This window comes from Lates calcarifer, linkage group LG15, assembly GCF_001640805.2.
Source record: "Lates calcarifer isolate ASB-BC8 linkage group LG15, TLL_Latcal_v3, whole genome shotgun sequence".
NCBI lineage: Eukaryota > Metazoa > Chordata > Actinopteri > Centropomidae > Lates > Lates calcarifer.
The window spans coordinates 13,236,503-13,246,929 of record NC_066847.1 but is presented as its reverse complement, the minus strand read 5'-3'; the positions used below and the strand labels follow the sequence as shown (position 1 = coordinate 13,246,929).

The 10,427-nt window shown below is 42.5% G+C and overlaps 1 protein-coding gene across 3 annotated transcripts; it reads left to right on the top strand.

Annotated features, from left to right (window-relative positions):
* On the top strand, positions 1–7,965 carry tcaim (T cell activation inhibitor, mitochondrial). Of its 3 annotated transcripts, none has more exons than XM_018680774.2 (11): positions 1–89; positions 619–718; positions 2,125–2,257; positions 2,520–2,670; positions 2,749–3,004; positions 3,180–3,302; positions 3,478–3,575; positions 3,973–4,064; positions 4,151–4,383; positions 4,474–4,605; positions 5,781–7,965. In XM_018680774.2, the coding sequence occupies exons 2-11, from the start codon at positions 684–686 to the stop codon at positions 6,004–6,006; spliced, it is 1,479 nt and encodes a 492-aa protein (XP_018536290.1). In that variant the 5' UTR covers positions 1–89; positions 619–683; the 3' UTR covers positions 6,007–7,965. The 3 variants fall into 3 exon arrangements, with proteins under 3 accessions (XP_018536290.1, XP_018536286.1, XP_018536291.1); XM_018680770.2 differs by having other exon boundaries at positions 16–318; XM_018680775.2 differs by lacking the exons at positions 1–89; positions 2,520–2,670 and having other exon boundaries at positions 623–718; positions 2,720–3,004.
* Positions 7,966–10,427: the final 2,462 nt, after the last annotated feature.

Genomic DNA, 10,427 nt, shown 5'->3' with positions numbered 1-10,427 from the left:
GGCGGTGTCTGCGGCTGGTTCGTCGGAAAGAGGAACAGAGGAAGAGGGAGGGAGGTTAACGGTGAACCGGCTAGCCTAGCGGTTCCACGGTGAGGCAGAGAGTAACCCCAACAAACACCTGTAACACCTGAGGCGGGGCTACTGGGTGAACAGCTGTAGACAGTATAGCGGACAGCTAAAGTAACCACATCGCTGCTATATGTTAAGCTAACTACAGGAGCCGAGTGGAGCCATGCTTCTGTGAGAGGAGGTCACGTAGAAAACAATGCTGAAGCACTAACTGACCTCTGTAGGCAGGTTACGTCTCATCTTTGAATGGTTAGTCAATGGCTGTGGTTACTGTGTTTAGATTAGCTGATGGTGTGTTATCCAAAGGGCTAAATGCTACACGTTTGCTAGCTAACGTAGCAGCTAAAAACACAGTAGCCTAAGCCGCTTAATCAGTGGATATTTAGTTTTCACGGTGTATCAACAGACTTTGCTAACATTCAAGACCAGAGATGTATTTGTCTTTGTGAGAAAACTTTCTTTCTGGTTGGCTGACATCGGTCTGAATTAATGGTTGAGATTAAAGGTGTACAGACTTTGCTGAACTCTTGTAACTCACTTTGACACCAGGACTCTGACGGCCTGTCTGCTGAGGCCATGATTTAAAGCTCATCTGTTGACAAGCAGCACCAGCAATGTCTGTCCACTCCCTCCTGCGGTACACGATCAGGTAACACTGCTCTAACATGTTGTGTGTGTGTACGTGGTGGTATCTGTAGCTGTGTCGGGGCGATCCATCCAGTACTTGGTACAGTGCTGGACAGACACACTTACTGATCCCCACTGTCCATTCTTATAACCAGTCAGATGACTCAAGAAGCTCCTTTCACACATGCACTGCAAACCTGCCATTTTCCAGACATTATGCAGCAGAGCTGCATGTGTAGGTGTGACTCAATCTGACCTGACATTAAGTGGACTTTACCCTGTCAGCTCCCCTGTACAAACTCAGTGTCACCATGTGTGTAACAGATGCACAATAAAGATGATTAATTCTAAAAGCTAGAAAACTACTGTCCATCACTGGACTCCAACAGACCTCATAGTTACAATTAGTAACTATGAGTACATTCACACCTGGTGCATCCATAATCTTTTTTTTTTAAATTAAAATCTTCAGGGAATTTAGTAGCAGCAAACCAGATTCCACAGGACAGATCTGGAAAGATGACATCTGGAGCACGTGGTAATAGTAAGAAGTTTTGCTGATGCCCCCGATCTCATGTCTCTCCATATCCTGTCGCAGTTGTCCTGTCTGTAGAGGCACTGGTTTGAGCTTTAGCTGATCCACAGAGACTCTCTCATCTGGACTCCAACAGACCTCAGTGTCCTCAGCCAGAGTTAACATCAGTCCGGTCCTGTTTGTTGCTGAGGGGAACACACTGGTCTTTGTATGACTGAACAAGCTCTTTGTCCTCTCCCTGGATGTTCGCTGGTGTGATCGAGTATATTTTGTCCTAAGGAAATTCAGAAATTCCTCTGTCTTGTTTGCAGTGAGCTAGCACCACTGAACAAAGCCTCTATCTGACTCTTGTATCCACCTGCATCACTAATAATAAAATACAGTTGATGGATTTTACATTAAATGTAAGTGCTGAAATGATTAGTTTACCAGAAGCAAAGTAACTTACAACAATTTTGGTAGCACATTCTGTATTTGTAGTATTTTACCAAATAAAAATGACAAACATTTTTAGTTTACAGCCTCTCCACCGGGAAGATTTCCTGCTCTCTGATCTCTAACTATTATAAACTGAAACCCTTCAGGTTTTAACCTGGTAGACAATCACATGTTGGGCTCACAGTTTGTAATAAACATTTTCAGGTTTCGTAGAGTAAACACTCAGCAGTAGATTGATTAGCAATCAACATAATCATTAAGTGTGACAATCCCCCCAAACCCCCTGACTGTAGCTCAAGTAGAAGAGAAAAATTTACCAAGGTGGTAAAAGAGAGATTCATTTATTTATTTATGACGATTGATGTGAGGAATCTTTGTGAGTGGAGGGTTATGATGGAGGGAAAACAGAAGTGATGGAGAGAACTAGATCAACCTCCATATGTTTTTCTGTGCAGGCTGGAGAGGAAACATGTGGCCACACATCTAGTCCAGTGGAGAACTCTGTCAGGGGCAGATGCTGTCAATGCACTCAGACCTTTTTATTTTGCAGTCCATCCTGATTTCTTTGGTCAATATCCCAGAGAACGGGTAGGTCTCTGATCTATTATGATTGTTTAGAAATTCATAAATGCAAAAATGTATTATGTTGTAAATCAGACATCTGCAGTGATTGAACTGTTGCTATGAATGTCTCAGTAGACTGACATGAGGCGTTCTGAGGTGGTGTGTATGTAGCAGGCCCACACCTACACAGACACAGGCAGTGTTTTGCTGGAGGACTACTGCAGAGTGTAATTATCATTAGGAGAGAGTTACCCCACTGTGTGACATTTAATGCTGTGTGTTACAGGAAGTGAATGAGAATTCATTAAAGAGACTAAATGGCTATCTGGAAAACCTGCAGAAGCCTGGCTCACGTTTACTCCAGCCAATGAAACTCACCTTTTATGTCAGGGACACAAAAGACAGCAGTGATACGCAGCCCGAACTCCTCACCTCAGGTACAGTGTACTTTGATCTGGCTCATAATATTTTTTGTTCTGTTTTTAGAAATCTAAAATCTCCTGCCTGGTTCTCAGGGTTCCGGTCAGTGAGTTTCACCCTGCACACAAACGATGTCTTGAGCACAGTGATGAATGTCTTAAAGTCCTGCAGCCTGCCTGTGGAGCACATGAAGGGACTGGAAGCAAGAGCAGAGACACCTAAAGGTCCAGCTGAGGCAGGTGTGCCTTTCTACAGACCTATAAAATGGGACAAGAGCTACTACACCTTCACTGGCTTCAGAGACCCTGAGCAGGAGCTGCAGCAGGCTAGGAGAGTGGAGCCTACACTCAGGTTAGAAAGACTGGACCGCAGCTCTCTGCTTCCACTCACACTTAGAGCTGACGTATGTACAGGACCTAATGTAGAGCTTTGTACCAAACAATATCATGAATTAGTTATTATGAAATTAATTTGTGTGTGTATTCATTATGTCAGAGTGGTTTTAATATTTCCTTTTCTTTGTCAGCTTGTGGCTGAGAAACAATGAGCCTGAGGCGACAAAGAAGCACAATGCTAGTCTTCCTCGCAGAGAAGAGCTGAGCAGACTGAAGAAAGAACTGTGCCAACAGTTTGATCTGGCTGATATCAGGTACTCTACTGTTGAGATATGGTGAACCTTATTCTTGGCAAAATAATCAGCAGCTTACCAGGTCCAATGTCCTGGCTCTTTGGTTTTCAGTGGAGAGAACAACTGCTTTAATTCAAGGCTGTGCATGAACTACTAAGAAGCTGTGTACATATTACCATGATGATGTGTGGTGCAGGTGGCAGCGCAGCTGGGGAGTGGCCCACAGGTGTTGTCAGCTCCAGAGTCTGAGTCGACTGTCTCAGCAGAACCCCGAGGCCCTGATCAACCTGCAAGGTACAGAGTCTGTACTAGGTTGGCCTGTCTGTGTAACCATAGCATAATTCTCTTACTCCTACTACTTGTAATCGCTCTGTTTCATATTTAGTAATTAGGCATGTTGGACCTGTGACATAACACATCTTGTCATTGCTGAGTGTTGATCACTTTGTTTGACTGGGCTCATGTGACTGTACCTTTAGACAGACTTTCTGATTTGAACTTGTGTTCTCCAGCACCAACAAAATGAGTAACCAGTCCCAGATTTTGTGCAGCTTCCCTCTAAACCATGGTCCACTTTCTACAAATGTTTTCTATTAGTGAGCTCTACTGCCTTAGACCAGCAAAACAGACTTTGGTAGATGAGTAAAACTGGTGAACCTCCCTTTTAATCTGCTCCTCCACCTCCCTGCAGGACACACTGTTGTGTTTGCTGACCAGTCTGGGATGAACGCCTCTGGCCACGTAATACTGGGAACCATGGATGTTCATCATCAGTGGACTAAAGTAATGCAGATACAGATTTCCTGCTGTCACATGTTCCCTCTGTGTTCCTTGTTGTTTTCTGACCCCTCCTCTGCTTGTGTGTCCAGCTGTTTCAGCAGCTGCCCAGCTACCGCAGCCTGCAGCAGCAGACTGAGTGGCTGAAGGAGAGGATCAGTCTCCTCCTGGGTGGCACTCAGGTGGTCCACATGGAGAGGCTGGGACCAGTTCAGCCCATTGCTGAGCACTACAGCACCCTCAGCACCTTCCATAAGAACCTCATGTCCCGACGTCTCCGCTTGCACCCCAGGAGCCTGCAGGGCCTCACCATGTTGCTGGAGAAGTAAGCTGTCACATTAACAATGCCTCAAACACATGACTCATTGCTGTGTACTTTGTGTAAGACCTAACTTGTCATTTGTATCAATTGCAGTGACCGCTCTAACCCCTGTCTTCATGAGATGGGCCACTTCATTATCCCCACCAACTGTAACCCCCCCAAGCTTCAGGTCTTCCTCCAGAGCCACGCACACGAGGCCAGACAGCGCACCAAACGCAAAAACCAGTGAGTCCAACATTAGAAATATCCTGTGACCCTGTCTGCATGTCAGGTCTAATTCCTGTTCTCAGTGGATGTGTGTTAGCCACAGGGATAAAATAATACATTATTGCAGGAAATATTCTGTTATTTTGTTCAGTACTCACACTGTACAAAGTTACCCTGCCCTGCGAGCTGCCATCATCATTACCTGCTGACTCCTCCTCACTGTATCATAAACATGGGCCTACTTCTTTCTCCCTGCTTGAACCTGCTCTGAGCTGAAGGTTCTGTTGGCATTTAGGACAAGTTCAGCTCAGTTCAATTTTATTTATATAGCGTGGAATCACAACAGAAATTATATCAAGGCACTTTCGTATAGAGCAGGTCTAGATTGTACTCTTTAGGTTATTGTATTTACAGAGAGAGACCCAACAAATCCCACCATGAGCAAGTGGATATGTATCAGGGATGAGAGGCCTGGCAGGGGGGACCTGTACTTGATTTTTAGCATAATAAGATGTGAACATCCTCTTTCACATGCAGCATTGCTCAGGGGCAGTTTAAGGAGCAACATGAGAAGCTTGTGAATGTTGGAGTAAATATCTGTATTGTCCTACACAGAAATGAGGTCTCATATTTCTGAAGGATGCTTCTGAGGCTATGTTGACACACCTGTTGAGGATCTGCATTTCCTCAGACCAAGTTAATGGATCAGTCCAGTTAATTAGTGTGTAAATTCTTAAGTTATGGTGTGTTTTGTGAGGTCACAGCAACTCTGACCTTTGACCACCAAAATCCAATCAGTTCATCCTTAAGTCAAAGTGGTTTGTGCCAAATTTGATGAAATTCCCTCAAGACCTTACTGAGATACCTTGTTCATGAGAATGAGACAGACAACCTGGAAATATAATGTACACAACACTAAAGTTCACTCAGCTATCAACACATCACTGATTAACACGTTTACATGGAGAAAGTCCTTGTTTCAGCAGATAACTGTTCCAAAAATGCAAAAAAAAGTTTTAAAGCTCGACACAGCTGTGACTATACAAGTGTTTCATGATAGAATAAAAAATGAACATGTGTCCCCACTAAGATACAGTCTGGATCACCTCAAGTTTGTTCTGTAACACACCACATCTCATACTGGTACATCAGCTTTGTTACTGACTCCAACCTCTGTATGTGTGTGTGTCCAGGCTGCAGGTGGAGGAGGAGGCTGTGATGAAGCAGTGTCTCCAGAGTCTGTCTCTGAGGAGTCTGTCCAAGGAGCCCAGTGTGAGCTCCAGTCAAATGATCCTGTGCTGTAAAAGGCTGGTGGAGCAGCGCTCCCCTCTCATGCAGGGCCTCCACATCTGTGTCTCTCACTTCTACTCAGTCATGCAGGATGGGGACCTGTGTCTCCCCTGGGACTGGAAGAGCTGAGCTAGACACACAGTAGAGATGCAGTCTCCGGATTTCACTCAGTCCAGTCTTGGAAAGAAGTATTTTAGCAGTTTAATGTTGTTCAGACGGCCAATAGACATCTTTAACAGAATGGTTTGTTAGAGGTCAGGAGGTCACAACAGATGTCATATCTGTTAGTTCTCAAGGGAAATCTTTACCTGGTTCATTACAGCTGAGCAGTGTTGGCTCATCCAATAAGAAGCACTTTATCCCTGTGATGGAAAAGCCAAATAGAGGAAGAATTGGATGGTCAGCAGAGGTCAGTGGTTCAGCCTCTTGTCACAGAATCATTCAAAAGAAAGGGAGGAAGACAAAAGAATTTCTGCTACATAGAATCCTTGTCTCCGTTTTTCTGACTTTTCTCATGTTTACTTTTCTTCTGAAACACTAGAGAGTTTGAACTTTCCAGGAATTAAAAACAGAATCTGAGAACCAGATGATCTTTGGTTGAACTGTGATAAGGGATATGTGTAGGCAGTGCAGGCCAAAAAGGTAGGGAACCAGAGGCAGAGGTGCAATATGACTAAAGCTTTCTTCAGACAAGGGTTGGAACCTTGTTATATGCATGGTTTGACAAGGTAAGTATTTATTGTTACTGTGTGAAGTGCACTGAATTAAATAATGGTTCTGCTGAAGGTACAATCTGAGTCAAATAGTTACTAACCAATAGATTGAAAAGCCCAGGTTAAACCTGTTATCACTCTGAGGGAAACAGGTTCAGTTAGTTTGAAATGAACTCATTTGTAAGAAGAGAAATCTGTCACATCTGAAGGTGCCTGTGATACAAAGGGTGACAGACACCATTGTCTGAAGAATGAAAGACAAGGACACCCCCCACACACCTTATAAAGTGGGCATGATTGTTTCACAGCCCCCAGGTCTGACACTGGAATGGTGTAGAGGGAGGGAGGCGGTCTCGCACCCTGTCCAAGCAACACTTATGTGAAGTATACCCATGCCCCTACATTGTAAGTATTACTACTGTAGTTGTACCAAATGCTGATTTTTCAGCTAGAAGTCAGACTATTACATGCACATGTGAATACGACTATAATTTATCAGAAACTCATCACTTCACCAGACAATCCAATAACAAAGACTTTCTACAGTGTCACTGAAAGCTCTGTGTGGCTCGTATTAATACTGGAGAGAAGATGAACCAGGACTGTGTGACCCAGTATGTGGACTAAGATGTGCCATGATGGGTTGCTTCACTGGGTGGAGCTGTTTTGGACATATTGGGACATTTCAGAGTTGACAGGGCTTTGATTATGGATCCATTCTTCTGAAACACTGTTACTCACATGGGGAGGCTGAGTACTCTTGTGATCCCAGCTGTGTCCAAAATCACTCCATCATTCACTCTCTCTCTCTCCCTGTGTAACAGATGCTCAGCAGTGAGCAGTAAATTCAACTTTCAGACCCACATCATCATCAGTTTGCACAGCTGTAATTTTTGCATTTTAAAAATATGGTGTATTGCATTGAGTACATGACATGGACTCTTTTTCATGTCAAGCCCATAATGGAATTTTTGAGGACTCTGTATAGTGGATACATTTACACACAAAAGATGGTGGCGGGTAGAGTGCAGTGTGTAGTAAATAGAGTGACGTTAGACACAGTACCATAGCTGTGAAACATGATTCCTCCCAAACACAAATGGTCACTTCACTGATTAATGTGAGAACACACTGGACAGTGAATTGATAGTTAATCAAATACACACCCTGATTCTGACACAACTCTGAGTAACACCTTGTAGGAGAGTAATAATCTGTTCATAATGTAATAACATAGACCAAATAATGTAATTACTTTTTTAATGCAAAGGAGCGATTACATTTCATGCAAGATGTTACATTATGACTGAAGTACAACCTTCAAAATGTAATAACTTGACATATGTTGTAATAAATATAACTCTTAGAGGTTCAATTTGTTTTTTGGTTTCCATTCTAACCTTCGTCTCATGGTCTGAGCCACATTCCAACTGTGCCCCATGTAAACCATATACAATGACTGCAATGAATGTTCCTCAGCCTCCCACAAAACCTGCCCAAAATTCTGTTCAAAAAGTTTTCACACCCCTTTACCTTTACTCACTTTTATTCGCATTTGTTATGTTAGTAAGTCTAATGATAAAGTAGTTTGAATTCATTTTTCCCCTCCCCATCAGTATGCACTCAATATTCCATAATGACAAAGCCAAAACTTTTAAAGTAGGCTAATCTACCCATACTGAGCAACAAATCCATTTATTTTTGGAATATTCAGAGCTCTATGCACGCCTCCCCTCTGAGCTCACACACCTCAAGCTGCTGCGGGACATCACTGGCCGCAAGATCGTGAATTTGATAAACAACTCTGCGCTGCACGGGGCTCTAGATACTAAACATGTGAGACACAGAGAAGCCTGTGCATAAACCAGTGTCTGCAAACTATATGACATCACCACTAGCAGCTGCAGACACAAGTAAATTAGAGGATTAAAGCATCTAGCTCTGCTCATTTCGAACATTCTAGTCTCATTTGGCCTCACCACTTTATAGCTATTAGGGGTGTAAATCACAGGTTTCACAACGATACAATGTTATATCGATTCAATGGACAACGACTCGATGTTTGCGATATCACAAAGTCTGCTACGATACGATTTTGATTTGATTTGATTCAGGAGCCAGCGATCAAAATGAGACGATATCAACCTACAATTACAATAGGGCCTTCGCATGCTAGTGCTCAGGCCCTAATTATTCAACCCCACTGCAAAGGTTTATTGGCAAAATGTACAAACTAGCATCTGTTTGCAATAAACAAATCAAACAATAATTTAAAAAGCTCATCACAACTAATAGAAATGGTTTCTCCAAATTCAACACAAAATGCCACTTGTAATGACCACTGCAGTCTCAAAATGATTCAGCCCCTTTATGACAAGCATCTTAGTACTTAGTAGAGCACCCTTTTGCTGTTATAACCTGCTGCAAACATGATGCATAGCCAGACACCAGCTTCTGGCAGCGTTCCTGGGGAATCTTAGCCCATTCCTCATGGGCAAAGGCCTCCATTGTTCCTTTAACTTTAAACTTGTGAACTATGCTTCCAACTGTATCTCTAGGAACATTCAGTGCCTTTGCTATCTTTTTGTATCCTTTTCCATGTTTGTGCAAGGCAATGATCTCTTCGCTGAACGTTTTGGACAATTCTCTTGACTTAGCCATATTTCTAACATGCAATCAAATGTCACTGTCAACAGTCAGGTGTTGTGCTTGTGCCACACCTGATTTGCAAATGTGTGCTCTTATGAATAATTCTATTCTGGGGGTTGAATAATTTTGAGACTGCAGGTCATTGAAAGTAGGATTATTGAATTTGGAAAAAATCCTTGTAATCTTAGTTTTATTTAACAATTTAAGCTGTTCTTGTGTAATTTGTTTATTGCCAACACCTGAAATTTCTTTAAAATTTTGCCAATGGAACTAAAATGCAATGGGGGTTGAATAATTTTGATTGCACCTGTAGGTGTGTTTAGGGTCACTGTCCTGTGGGAAGGCGAACTTTCAGCCCCATCTGAGGTCCTGAGCCCTCTGGACAGATATACCATAATTTCCGGACTATAAGCCGCTACTTTTTTCACATGCTTTGAAACTTAAACAATGATGCGGCTAATTTATAGATTTTTACAGGCTAATGAGCTTCATGCCGCAAAAACATTTAGACACCTGCGGCTTATAGACAAGTGCGGCCTGTAATATGTACTTTTTTTTTCTTTTTAAATTTAGTGGGTGTGGCTTATAGTCAGGTGCGCTCAATAGTCTGGAAATTATAGTACAGATATATGACCCACACCCCACCCCCAGTTCTTTTATATAGGATCAAGTCCCCCAACCTGACTGAAACACAAACTAAACAACTACAAGGGATGTGGCTGCTGCTCATGTTTTTATTTCAAAAGGGCCCCATTATTAAAGATAACTTTGTCCAGCATGAATAAATAAATCATCTAACTGCATCAGGATCATTTGAACAGCATCTTTGCTACTTTAGTGTGTATTAAGCCACACTTAAAGAGCAGGACTGTGGTCACTGTGAATAGGTTTCCTGGATATTCACACTCATACACCCTCTGATAAAATAATTACAAATGGGAAAGAGCAAAAATAGACTATAAACTATTTCTTTAAGAAAAGCAGCAACAGTAAAAGTTACAATTATATTTTTAGAGTCATGTATCCTTCCTGACTGCACTGTTGCTTTGTCTTTGTAAGGTTTTTCAAACTTTCCAACTGTTGGATCATCCAGATAGAAATCAATTGTTAACCCCTGATTACAGATGATCTGCAGCCAGCTCATGATATAAACACAGCTGAGGTTTGTCAGAGGAGAGACAGTCAGTG

What these genes read in the sequence shown, in the direction of transcription:
- tcaim (XM_018680774.2), top strand. Translation starts at nt 684, where the DNA reads ATGTCTGTCCACTCCCTCCTGCGGTACACGATCAG. An exon ending in CTCCTGCGGTACACGATCAG is followed by an intron (nt 719 to 2,124) that starts GTAACACTGCTC and finishes TTTTCTGTGCAG; the next exon opens with GCTGGAGAGGAAACATGTGG. An exon ending in GGCCCTGATCAACCTGCAAG is followed by an intron (nt 3,576 to 3,972) that starts GTACAGAGTCTG and finishes ACCTCCCTGCAG; the next exon opens with GACACACTGTTGTGTTTGCT.